At 38.8% G+C, this 14,313-nt stretch overlaps 1 protein-coding gene across 1 annotated transcript in view; it reads right to left on the bottom strand.

Moving 5' to 3' along the window:
- Positions 1-14,313, bottom strand: part of LOC131989759 (RAS guanyl-releasing protein 2-like) — a 60,749-nt gene that overhangs the window by 27,793 nt on the left and 18,643 nt on the right. Inside the window, exons 4-9 of the mRNA XM_059355082.1 lie at positions 11,612-11,668; positions 11,216-11,347; positions 9,913-10,063; positions 8,131-8,304; positions 2,639-2,755; positions 415-696 (exon numbers count right to left, since the gene is read on the bottom strand). Coding sequence (XP_059211065.1) covers positions 415-696; positions 2,639-2,755; positions 8,131-8,304; positions 9,913-10,063; positions 11,216-11,347; positions 11,612-11,668 — 913 coding nt within the window. The remainder of the gene's footprint in view (positions 1-414; positions 697-2,638; positions 2,756-8,130; positions 8,305-9,912; positions 10,064-11,215; positions 11,348-11,611; positions 11,669-14,313) is intronic.

Here is a 14,313-nt window from a genome sequence, read left to right as displayed (position 1 = left end):
TTATCTGTTCAAGACAATTAAAAACTGTGAGCTTGAAGGTTCTTTGGATGCTTTGGTTCCATATCATCTCTGGCCTTTATCCGTACACAGATTTTGTCCCAGCTGGCTGCTGTACAGTCTGTCTGCCCACGAGCCAATCAAATCACAGCAAATTCTGTGTATCAAACAGACTGCCTGTTACGCTGGCTGGACACAAAGTGTTCGTCCTTTTCAAAGTTTTTCCTCCTACTTCACTGCTGTCTGGACGGTTACTGAGCGCTTTCCAATTCTGCACTTGATGATGAATAACTCGCAGCACCTGATTCAGGACCTGTTTCTACCCGGTGCAAGCTGTTCCACACAGATATATCTTCAGTTCTGGCAAAATACCTTTGAAGCTGCACGTACACATTCTTTCTGACAGTGTCCACTTACCGTAAGCAGGTTGAGCAGATCTGTGTTGGCATCGACGTGAGGCGGTGTGGTCTGGATCAACGCCAGCTCCTGAAGAATGGCGTACAGCTGTTGAGTCTTAGCCAGGTTGACCCGTTTTTTCTCTTTGTCAGCCCAGTCTTGCAGCGCCACATGCACGGCTATCAGGTCTTTCAGGTGCACGCCGAGAATGGGGAACCGGAAGCCCGAGCACTCAGAGAAGCGCTTGCGGTATTGGCTGTAGTTCCCACATGATGTCACCAATTCAATTAGGTTGTTGAAAACCTGCAGGTTAGGTGAATGCAGGGGGGTGGGATTAGTTTAAGGGTGGACAATTATGGAGTGCTTTTGTGTCCTTACTATGCAATGTAAAAGAATAGATTTGCAATCAAAAAAATGTATTTGAGAGCAAAACTGTACACGCTGTTATCAAAGAAATGTGTTTGTTTGTTTTTGCAAGGAAATTAAAAATTGTGGTTAAAAAGTAATATTTGCAGATCAAAAACTTTTTGCAAATCCACAAGTGATGCTTGTGTTATGCTTCTGCCAGAAAATTTGTTGGCGATTTATAAGTTTTGCTTGAATCTTGTTCAAGCTGTCACTCTGACCACTACTGGCCAATAGAAATGTGTCTTCAGTACAGGTCCCGCCTACGAGATTCAGCTCAACAGCAAACAAAAGTTTTTGATCCGCAGTCATACATTTTAAACCACAAATTATTAGGAAAACAGTGTCAATTAAATTTCTGCAATATTTATTGTATTTTTTTTTTTAAATGGAAGGTTTTACCAGATAACTTAAATCACTGTTTTTGGAAATCATGTATTCATTTTAGGATTTTTTAAGAGAGTGTGTCTGCACAGAAAATAATAATTATAAGGTTGAAAAATGACTTTTTACTCTCAAGACTTCTTGTTATGTGAACCCTCCTAACTTGAACTTTAACGCTAAACAAATAGTTTCAATAAACCAAACACAAAAGCAGGTGAGGTCTGTGACTGCTCTTCTGAAGTGATATTGGAGGGAAATTAGGTTGTTTAATACACTGATTGACTCACTTGACACCATTTTATTCACATAATACTCTCATATTAATCCAGGCAAAAGTCAATTATCTAAAATGTCACGATATTAATAATGCATGTTGCTTAACCTAAAATAAGGAGGCTCCCTTATGTTGCCCCCTCCTGTTCTCTCCTCATTTTCAGGTGCAGTGACTAGCGAGACTTGCTTTGGCTGTTTGATAAACTGATGAGGAATAATTGTAATTGGTAAAATTAGTAAATTACGTTATATCAGACAGCCTCCTCTTGTAGATTAGTGTCACATTACATTACAAACCCTCCAAGCAGCAAAAAAGGTTGTAGCATTACATTGCACGTCTTATGATGTTATTACTGCACATGTGCACATCGCAATGTTAATCATAAACGATGAAAAAATCATTAGACCACCCTTGTTTTCTCCTATCTTTCTTGTTCATTTTAATGCCTGGTACAATAAAGGTACATTTGTTTGGACAAATATAATGATAACAACCAAAATAGCTCATAAGAATTTAATTTAAGAGCTGATATCCAGCCATTTTCCATGGTTTTCTCAATAATGATTTTGGTTATCATCAAGAAAACCATGGGGAATGCCTAGCTCTTAATATCAACTCTTATGAGCTATTTTTGTTGTTATTGTTGTTATCATTATATTTGTCCAAACAAATGTACCTTTAGTTGTACCAGGCATTAAAATGAACAAGAAATTGAAGAAAACGATGGTCTAATATTTTTTTCCATGACTGTATACCATGCAGCCCCACTGTCTAAGCTTTGCTAAAGACACAAAAGTAACCGAGCAGATAGAATGATGGGGATTAGATTAGACTTGGCAGGAAACAGAAAGCCTGTTTTAAGAAACATTTCTTAAGAAGAATCAAAAACATTCCGGAAAACTTTGCTCCAGATGGACTTACATAACTGACGAGACTGTAACTCCTCCAACAACAGTTGCATTCAACTTTACATGGCTCAAATTCTAAAAAGCCACAGTGTGGGAGTATGGGCACAGATAAGGAGCTTGGCAGCTCACGCAGAAGACATGCAGATTACTGAATCAAGATTAAATATCACTTCTTAGCTAACTGTATTAACATGCAGTGAACATTTAATATGTGTGGTCGTGGTACTTTGCATGCCAGAAAGAGATCAGCGATGATTTGGATGAGCTTCTGCACCTTGTTGGTCTCTGCGCTGATGTGGGTCTGCGTGTCTTTGAGACGAGAGATGGAGCTGTTGCTGAGGCCGCCCACGACAGCCATGAGCGTGTTGAAGTTCTGCAACTGTAGCAGCTTCTGTCGACGACAAGGAGGAGATATTAGAAAGAGGAGACAGTGAATGAATGTGGAAGTAGCTGCCAAAAAAAGGAGAGCTAAGTAGAGAAGGTGGTAAAAAGATTTATAATAAGAGGAGGCAGGTATATATGCAGGGAGGAAAAATAAAGCTTCAGCAGCCCACAATCACATCCACACATAACCTAATCTACCAAGATATTACTGGATGTTCTAACCTTTCCGTGTCAAACTTAAGCTAACACTTTGTGAATGGCGCTCCGCAGGGCTCCCCGCTGCCCTTCAGCCTGTGTGGCATCTCACAGAAAATCAATGGGGTTGCAGCTGTGTGGGAGGTCTGCCAGAGGGGATCATTTGATTCAGCTCAAACAGCCTTTGGAATCAATTGCTAAAGGCAGCCCAGCATTCGAGTATGTGCGGCTAAACTGCACATGCGTGTGACCGTCAGCGTGGCCTGAGAAAGGTTTCACCGTCAACATGCCAGGGCTTTTCCACTGCAGAATAAATAGTGTGTATGACCGTGCTGGGACATGGATTCAACCACTTGTTATCACACAGTCAAACAGTGATGTTTATCAAAGGCACACACGTACACACACAATGGAGCTGTTCAATGAGCATGAAAGGGACAGTTTTTGCTTTTTAAATGTTTAAGTCTGTGCAGTCAGGACTAATGAACATGAGTCATTTGAATGCGCTCCCAACAGGAAGCCGAAATGGGACGCAAGCAGCTCACCCTGAGGGAAGCTTTGGGAAATGTCAAATATGTCGAGGCTACCTTCTGTGCTGTCTCTGAATACATTTAAAATCGGTTTGAACATCATTTTCGTCCCTGCGTGTGCTCGCACTGGGCCACATTTCTGAATACCAAAGTTTGAGGCATTTCAAATTGGCAAAGAATTAACGACGGGATTTCCAGCTGGGACAGTCTGTCTCTTATTAATCTGCCCAAATGTTCACCAATTCTGTATGAATGACACAGTCTGGAATAACCTCTGGGCACTGCACTCAAAGTGGGAATCAGTGATTATCATTATGTGGACACACTAACCACTGTTTGAACTGCCAGTACACTACATGAAAAGTTATCTGACTAAAATTGAAGGAGTCTCAGTTTGCTTGTATGTACAGTATCTATAGCTGTGTTTCCGTTAATGTCTAATCGAATTTTGAAGCCGAATTTTGGAATGAAAAAGGAAGAAGAGAGTATGCAAGAAAGAAAACAGTAGAAGAAGAGATTGAGCAAGAGGAGAAAAATAAAAAACAAAAAACAGGTTCCTAATCGGACAACTTTGGTCACCCATGAGAGAAAATATGTGTTCAGGAATTAGATAAGATTAGATTAGTTTCAATTTGGCAACTTAAAATTGTTCTTTCATGTCAGCTCATCTTGACCGACAGAGTTGAAACAACGAATCAGCCAGAACTTATTTGCAAGAAGTGTCTCCTGTTCAGCATTAACCATTTCAACCGAGCATAAAAACGTTTAAGTTTTGTTGAATTTTTTTGTTTCCGTCAAGCTTTTCTCAAGCAAATCTTCAAAATTGGCAGAGAAATATGTTGATGGAAACACGGCTTATGTTTGTCCTTTTTTTCTCAACGACCATATATCCGATCAACTTCATACTTGGCAGGTGCATTGCTGAGGAGAAGGAAGTAAAGTGTCAAACTGTTTATATCTATGGGACATACAATGCAATCATACAGTACAGCACAGTCTCCATTGCTTGCTATAAGCTGTGTTTCCTTTAGGGGGAAGAGTGGCCGCTGGAAAAGTCTCAGGCCCCGCCCTCTCAAATGGTCGCTCACTCAGTGTGTCTCCATTACAAAAAAAGACCCCAAGGGATTTTTAAGAGACTCAGGATGTGACGTTTGGCTTCCGATCAACGCTTAATCGCTTAGCGACAGTTTCGCCCGTGATCCGTGATCACATACGCGACGGATTAAACACGGGAGACGCAACTGTGGCCGCCATCGCTAACTGTGCACAGCGTCCGCCGCTGATCATAAACAAAGCAGCATGGCAAATTATGCACAGCGTCTCCGCTGATCATAAACATAGTGATTGTGAATTAACCGGCATTGCTAACTGCGCACAGAGTGTCCGGTGCTTGTTGTAAACAAACAGAGATCGCTAAGTGAACACCTCCTGCAGCAGCAGCACATACACACTGTACTGCTACAGAGCTAACTGTTAGCCTATTAGCATTGTGCTACTGTGCACCTCGTTCCACGACACCGGACTGCACTATGAAAGGGCAGAAAATCACGCCTTTGCGGGATCACTATGAACGCCCTAAGGCGAAGAGCTGCACAGATCTTTCCAGCAATATAGCGGGACATTTGCAGGACCGCACTATGAAACAGGCTTATGTTTCTTGTCGCTTGTGACTACTCGCTACTTCGCCCGCTTTTACAAATGGCGTGTGTTGTTGTGGCGCCGAATACTACATTACATCCTGCTTAGCGTTGTTTCCAATCAGCAACCAGGCTTTTTTCAGGGGAGACTGCCCTGCTCTTCGACAGGGCCAAAAAAAGTCCCGTCAAAAGATCACTCAGGACGGCTCATATTAAAATTAGGGGCATTTTGGCGAATGAGACCCGCAATACATTCCAGGTATTGGACTGTAATGGAAACACCTCTATAGTCAAGCCAAAAAAAAGAGGGCCAGGATTTGAGGCAGCATAGTGGCCAAACAGTGGAATTACAACTTCCCTCTGTCATATGTTTCCATTGTCCTCGAAAAGACTTTTCCCCAAAGACAGACTTAGGACTGTAGTAATCACATTTTGCCAAGACGAGCTGAGATGGTACCTCCCATTCTATAAAATAATACCGGTATGCAGTATGTGCTGCTGCTGCTGCATACTGCATTCATCAATAGTTTGTGTACGCAATTTCAAACACAGCCACAGAGACAGTGATTCTGGGCACTGACTGTGGTGATGTTTGGAAAGAAGGGTAAATAAAAGAGATTCAGACCGCAGCATGCTTCAGGCCTTCTCCAGCTATTATAGTAATTCATCCCACACATCAACGCTGGTCAGAATCAACATCTGTCTTCACCACTACCTTGTCAAAGCTTCGCAAAAAACCACTGGAAAAAGTCCAAGTGTTCAGTATCAAGGAGGCTGAATCGAGCGAGACAAGAGCTCTGCTGATGGGTTGGAGCGTGTTGTATTGAGACAGAGGGAGGTGTTAAAACCTGCTGAGACCCCGCTAAATAAATGATGAGAGACAGAAGTTTGTTCTGCAGATGAAGAGGAAGATAGATGGAAAATGGCTATCAATCCAGGAGTAGACTAGCAATAAGTAATGAGGATGCATGCACATAGCGCTGCAGGCTATTAGGATGAAAAAAAAATCTGTTCTTTCTATGGTCCACTGAAGCTCCCTCACACAGCGGAGATGAGTGAATTGTCACATAGAGGGAGAACTCAGCCCATCTGGCACAGCAAATGATAACATCAAACTGGAATTATATCAATTACAGTGAAGCCCAGGCCTGAATTTAAAGGGATGTCTCTGTAGTGGAAGGATGACAGTCTCCAGACATATGGGCTGAGGCCCATATAAGGCAGCAGGCTAGAAACTGTTTGGGAATTGGTGGGGAGAGACCAGATCAAGTTAAGATTAGGTTTAGAAGCATCTTGATATGTAGATGACCACAGCTGATTTCAGTCAATACGCATAGAAATGAAGCAACAAGATCTCCAACCTAAACGACAGAATAGACCGTTTGATATGGTTTGATATCTGATATGGAATTAGACCATGTCGCATATACTGATATAGTTAAAAAATATATATATTTTTTTAAATAATTAAATGCTGCCCTTACTAGGTTTCGTCATATTTAGTTATTTTGTAATGTTCGTTATTCTTTTCTCATATAAATCTGTTTATTTCAGTAAAAGACTGCCCTATTCTATTTCATAGGCTATTTTTATTTAAGATTTTTTTTTAATTTAAGTGTCTGTAGTACTCCTGTTGTTATACAGTATTTATGTTCACATAAATAAACGGTTTCAATAAAACTACTTGTGACATGTCATATTTGACTTTGACTTTGACTGAACATTTGCTCTCACTTTGCGCTAAAAATCTCGGGATATACATCGTAAATCGATATTCAGCCTAAATATATCGGGATATGACTTTTGGTCCATATCGCCCAGCCCTACCATGAAGCGTTCTTAAAATAGCACACACGTCGTTATTCATACACATACAGGTTGAGGTTGTAAAAAAGGCTGCGGTTTCTGTGAATTTAGGCTACAAAACCACTGACCTAGGTTTATAGGGCAAAAATCTTCTGGTTAGGCGTTATAAAAGACAGTTTAAACATTAAATAAATGTACGTAAATGCTGGAAGTGCAGTAGTTACGAGGGTGATGCGATCCACGTAAGTCGCATAAAAAAATGTTACGTAAGTTACGTAAAAAGTCAATCATTACTACTACATCACTGAGTGATGTTGTTAAACCACGGAGTATGTGTGTCCATCATGAAAAAGGACCCCCATTGACTTTACAGTGACATTGTTTCTGTGCTGGTGGCATGTAATGTTCACACATTACGTGCCACCAGCATGGAATTCGGTGTTGTGGTCATTTCATGTAATTTTGTGAGATCAGGCTGGTGTTTTTATATGCACCTGGGAGTCAGTGTCTGCAACACTGTCCATTTATCCCTATCGTACATGTATCATTATCTAATTATTTCCTAGCCAACATAAAGTGCACATAATGTGTAATGACTTGTCAAAATGTCTTAATTTTATATCTTAATTATGACATTTTATTGTCCAATTTTGAAAATGTGTTTCTCAAATTCGTGTGATTTTCATTCTTCCAAATGGATGTTTACATGCTCCTTTATTGTTTTAGACAATTTTACAACCCGTAGGCCCATAAAAGCCTTTGGATGATGCCAAAATAACACATCATAAAAAGAGTTTCTTAAATATGAAAATGCTTTCCGTTGACAGCAGCATGATTTTCAAACGCTCCCAGTGGGCATCTTCACATGGTAATACCTCTAAAGCCTTTTAAATTAAATTCACTTTTTCTCACAATGTGTGCTACTGAATTGGAAATGATTGCATCTGTGTGTGTGTGTGTGTGTGTGTGTGTGTGTGTGTGTGTGTGCAAGCCATCAAGGCTTTGCCGTGACTTTTCCCCTCCTTTCCACATCTCGCGATTTAATCTTTAATTCACCTTCTTTTTACACATTCTTCTCCTCTTTCTCTGTGGGTCCAGTTAATCATCTCCTATCAGTCTGCTTCTACACGAAGCCTGAAGACCACAACAGCTCACAGCATCTCTGTCTTCCAACCTGCTGCAGTAAACAGCTTTAATGGGCCGTGCAGACTGACCTGCGCCACTCTGATGAAGTGGGAGATGACAGCGGCTCTCTGCGGGGCGGTGGGCTTGCTGAGCACCATGAGCTGGATCCACTGGGAGACGCTGTTGAAGAGGGTGATGAAACGCTCCAGGATGGGGTTATCCACCGTGCAGCCGTGCATCACAAAGCTGTGGTAGTCCTGGAACTACAGTCAGGAAGAAGCAGAAAATTGCGTTTCATTTATTTAAATCACATTACATGCCAGTATTTTTATACATCCTGATTTATAATATATAGCATAAGCTAAATGTTCATCCGATGATATCTGCTCCGAGATGCAATGCTTCCCACCTCTTTTTTTCTCTCTACAGAAACCAAATACTGCTCAGATGTGATTGGTCTACTCTACTCGGACTACAGTTTCACTAAAAACAGACTCTTTATTTTGAAAATATTTTTTGAACATTTCACCTGTATGTGTCACAGCTGTATGAAAGTAATGCACCAACTTTCTTGGCCAATTTTGAATGTTTTGGCTTGACCTGCCAATTTAGATTTTTGCCGATTCAGTTTTTTTTCTTTCTAAGAACTATAACTGGCAGCATACATAAACATATTTGCAGTGGTGGAATGTAACTACATTATATTTACTAAAGTACTGTACTTCAAAATAATTACATATATATATATATATATATATATATATAATTTATCATTTTTAATCGCCCTACCTGGACAACATTAAAATGCTTCTTACATAAATGCATCAAAAGTAATAATCCAATAATATATTTGGAATATATAAAACAATCTGCATTGTGAGTACTCTTACTTTTGATACTTTAAATACATTTTGATGCTGACAATTTTGTACTTTTACTGAAGTAAGGGGTTTGAATACTTCTTCCACAACTGCATATGTGTAACTCTTGTTTCATGGAAAATTGTAATTAATGTGCATATTTATAATCAAACATTGACTATTAAGTTACTTCCATTTTCTCTAAAACTGCACCAAGTCACAAGACCATCTCCACCTCTCACTCAAACTACTTTCAAAATAACAGTGCTCCAGATTATTGAACTGAAAATAAATGGATGTAAAAAAAACCCATTATGCACACACATATAAATTAAGTCAGACAGGCAAATAAATTGGATATATGAGACTGATCTGATGGTTAGCAGTTATTGCCAATGAAAACCTGATTGATTGGTGCATTCCTGTAATAAACGCATTTTATTATGTTTGTTTAATTTGCATAAAAGCAAAAGTACAAAACCAACAATTCCCCGTTTTACAGGGAATTATGTGTCATACTTTTTCTTGGCTCCATCCAAAGGATGAGAAAGCAGGCAACTCTCTGATTTACTGAGTAATTAAGCCATTCTTTAATCTAAGAAATATGGGGGAAGAACACAGATTTTTTTCACCTATTCCAAATGCAGAAGAGAATAATTACTGCACATTAAGACCAGTAGGCAAAATGCTCTACAAGGCCTTATTTTGTTTTATATTTAGCCAGAATCTCTTTCAGAGAGACACAAAGACAAAGCCAAGACAAACCACCACCACTGCCCCCATCCTGCCACCAACACCGTCACACTTGAAGAGAGTGCCTTACAGCACACGCCCAGTCTTTGCCTTAGCTTCCAAAAATAACACTCAAAGAGCAAAATGTTTCCAGAAAATAAATATTATTTCTGCCAGTAAAAGTTGATTTTAACCACTATTGCTAAGCAACTACAACACGCCTGCAGCATGTCACATTACTGGAGAATTTAAAGAAATTAAGACTGTGGGCAAACTGACCAGGATCTTGCAGAAGGATTTGTACTCCAGGTAGGTCAGGTGTTCGGCCAGTTCACAGGAATCGAGGTGGTCAAACAGGAGGGACATTTTCCTCTTTTTGGACACTGATGGGACACGCTGAGTCACCTGCCGCTTCCATTTGTATGACGGCCTGAAAGGGACAATAAAGAACATAAAAGCTGCAGAATACTTTGTGAAAGGTGTTTAACCTCTTATCATTCTGCCCCCTTTTATTGAGAATTGGGGGTTGTGGGGAAGTGGATTTTTAGGTGGAGATAGTAGGTCAACAACAAATGCCACATAGAAAAGGTGTATATAATCTGAAAGCTGGGGATCTGAAGATTCATTTGAGATGCATGTTTCAAGTGAAGTCAAGTTTTTTGGTCATACATCTCTAATAAAAAAGATTTAATTAATTAATTAATTAATTAATTAACCCATTGACGCCTAAAACTGCCTGTAAAACCTCTGGGCGATTTTAAAATAAGCCCCTAAAACCTGAAGTTTTTCTGGAAATTCAACAGAAGTGTCAACGCTTCTACTAAATAATAGATTTTTCAGCCTCTGTAGCAGATAGAAATGAAATTCAAAAAGTATTTGAGAGCTTATACAAATACTACAAAACGACGTATCCGCTTTCCAGGCTTCAATGGGTCAAGTAATTAATTAAACCTATTAACGTGTATGTGGGTTCAGAACATTAATGTGTGGCTTTCTGAAGTGCATGTCCATGCTCAACTATGTCCCATAAGTTGTTTTTGGGTTGATACCATTTGTTACACACATTGAAGGTTTTTAGGCATTTTTTAAATATTGAGAATGGATAAAAATGGTAAAAAAAAAACTGAATATTACATCAATACACCAAGACCTTTTGAACAACACAGAAGATTTCATGCTGTGATTTGGTTTCAAAAACTTTGACATTTTGGAGATTTCTGTATTTTCAGCAATTGGAGAGGTCAGAGGACCTCTTTTGAAAATCACAGATTGTGATGATCAGCTAGTTTCCAAAAAAAAATTTCTGTAATTCATGAGTTTATTTCTGGCAATAAATTCCCTCAGCGCAGCAGTAAGATACAAATCTGCCCCACAAAGCATTTTCCTTATGGAACACTAAAGGGGACTTAAGGTCACACACAAATGGCTTTTATGGGAAAGAGAGAAGTCACTGACCCCGCATAGCGTAGCTCAGCGATGCCTGAGAACAGGCAATAAAAAGAGCACACTGACATAAACAGGACAGACAGAAACATTCATTCACACTGTCAACAACACGGCTTTCAGCAACCACTTCACTCACACACTGTCGAGGTCAATGAGCTGACTCTGCCTCTCGTTTCCCTCCGTGGTCAAGAGGTCTTTAAAGTCTTTGATCTGGTCGGCCAGTTCCGGGCTCAGATTGAACTCTGCTGGAAACTCAGAGATCCAGTACCTGCAAGGCAGAACAAAGGGATGAAAAGAGAGAACGATGATGAAAAATTAAAAGGGAGATAGGCTTGTTTACATCTTTATTTACTTCCTTTCCATGATTTAGTTTGTTTACATGATAATAAAAAGTGACTTTTCACCAAGGCTAGTTACTGTAAATACTCAGTAAACTCCCAAAGCCATAAAAGAAGTACAAGAATCCAAGGTTCAGAAATAACCATAATACCACGAGAAGGAGTAAAAGAGTAAATGTGAGTGAGTTTATTACTTGACAAGGTGGCATATTCTTGTTCGACGCTCAGCGGTGCAGCTCTCCTCTTGAGATCTTGTTGAAAAGTCAAGGAGCAACCTTGTTCAAATTTACATATTTCACACTATAAAAACCTATTAAAGCTTATTGAGATTTAACAGAATTAGGAGAACAAAATATCGATACAGGAATATATTGCATCACTTTATGTAGTACATGATCGATACACTTAATACACTAAATATTATATTTGTTTTATTAAAAGGCGCTCTCAATGAATTAGCTGGGAATTTCACTTTCCAATTTCACTACTTCATAACTTGGAGCTTATTAAATGAAGGCAACATTATTTTAGTTTTCTGTGAACTTAATTTATACAGATTGAAAAAAAATTTAGTGAGGCATTGTTGTATCCTTTGTTAAAACATTTTAACCCAGAACTGATCCGCTTTCTGTCAGTTTATGGCTATTTTACATTGGAATGATGGTACATGAGAAAATGTGCAAGTTGCATTCAGTGTGTGTGTGTATTTAAGCCTTTTTGCATTTAAGTGCACATTTTTTCATCTCACTTTCTGACACTAGAATACAGTGAATTAATACATAATTCATGCTTTTTGACTAAACCAATATTCAAATGCTTTGCAGCTTCTTTTTCCCCTTTGTCTATTCATTCTCATTCAAATCGTGAGATCCGAATTTCCAACAACTCCAGAGAGCTGTAAAGTCCAAAAGTTGAAATGCATTTTTAAAAAAGAGATAGAAATTCACAAGTTGTTTTTAGCCCACAAAATATTCTGCTTCAATCTCCATCATCATTTTTTTTGTGCATATTTTTACCCTTAAACTGCAGTGAAAAAACAGTTTTCTCTCCAACATGTCGCACACAAATGGAGGCAGGCACTCAATCTAACAGCACCAAAAATTACATTTATATAACAAGAATGACAAAAACATTTTTATGTATATTTCCAACTGTTCAATTGCAGAAAAAAGTGTGCGTGATGACATCATAAAATAGGAAAACAGATAATTCAAAGCTTCATTCAAAAAACCTCTGCTGGTGTCATGTTTCTAGCGTACAGGCTTATTACTACCAAAAAACCCTCATATTACTACTTTGGAAAAAGGAAAGAAGTCTGAACTTTGAGACTTTGGCTCTCTGAACTGGTGGATATACTTCATCTTGAGGGAATCAGATTCATCATTCAAGAGAAACATAAAAAGTTTGAGAGAATCTGACAACCTTTAATCTCAGCAATCCTGGGTGGGGATAGCGATGGGGTGGTTACTTTTTTATTTTTTTTAAATCAAACAGGTTGAATTACTTATATTTGTGATGGTATGATATTTATAAATTATTATTTATTTATTTATTTATGTTATGTTTTTTCAATTCTGTTTTTTGACATTTTTATTATTTGTATTTATTTATGGCCCTAATTTATTTTTATTTGCTCAATCGTATGATTTGTCATGTTTTGTCTTTCTGATACCTTATTTATCATGATGTATGTTTTGATAATTAATGTTTATCAAGTGAAAAAAGCCCTCTGTTCAGACACTTCTGTGAATAATGCTTCACAATAAAGATATCTGAAACATAAAAAAAAAGCTAATGTCATGTCCGTAAAGTTGCCCTATGTTGCTTTTGTATTTCCTGTTGTATTTTGAAATCCTAGCATTAACTTATTGTCTAGCTTCCTGTGTTTTCCCGCCTCTGTGATTACAAGCCCCGCCCTGATTAGTTTCACCTGTGTCTCGTTATCTGTGTTTATAAACACCTCGCCAGTTTGCCTTTGTTCCCTTTTGACAAGCCATCCTGACCAGCCTCTGTATGTATGGACCCTGCTTTGTGTTTTTGGATTTTGCCTTATTGCCTGTACCCTTTGGATGTCTTTGCCTTGCTGACAGCCTTACTATGTACCAGAAGTGGGACCAAGTCATTGTTTTGCAAGTCACACATAAGTCTCAAGTCTTTGTCCTCAAGTCCCAAGTCAAGACAGGCAAGTCCCAAGTCCTACAATTTGAGTTTTGAGTCCTTTCAAGTCCTTATAACAAGAGAGTAGTAATAGTTACACAGATCATGTATGCTTTTAAAATCTGTATTTATTTATCAAAACTTTTTTTGTAAGAAGATTCTTCAAATTTGAAAAAAACAAAAAACAAGTGCATAACAAGAGCATATTCTACTAAAACTAGTTACGGCAGTTTCTGTCCTGTCTTGTTTCACCTCATATTGTCTGTGTGTGTGTGTGTGTGTGTGTGTGTGTGTGTTTTCTCACTGATTTAGCAATGCTGCTAGCAAAGTTACTTAGCCGAGAAGCTAGCTTTAGCGTTTATTCAAAACTTACCGTTCTTTGTGCAACTGCAAATGTCGGACGAAGTTGGAAGTTGGAAGTTGTTGCGTCTCCGTCTGTAATCTTCCCATGTTTTCCATACTGCAATTAGTTGTTTTTTGTTGACCATTTTGTAGTTTTTATACCCGAACGAAACTAAGTTTGGTATAATTTTTGCCAACTGGCGACGTTTGTTGACAGCTCTTCTTCATTGGTTGTCCTGCAATTTGATTGGATGGATGCTGTCAGATCAAAATAGCGTGGATCGAATTTGATTGGATGTTGTGCTGACAGCACACGTCAGACACACACAGACAGACACACACATTTACGCAAAGAGGGGTAAAGCGGTCCTTAACATACTTTTTAATCTTTGGGTTT

This window comes from Centropristis striata, chromosome 17, assembly GCF_030273125.1.
Source record: "Centropristis striata isolate RG_2023a ecotype Rhode Island chromosome 17, C.striata_1.0, whole genome shotgun sequence".
In the NCBI taxonomy this organism is placed as follows: domain Eukaryota; kingdom Metazoa; phylum Chordata; class Actinopteri; order Perciformes; family Serranidae; genus Centropristis; species Centropristis striata.
This window is presented reverse-complemented; position numbering and strand designations above follow the sequence as displayed.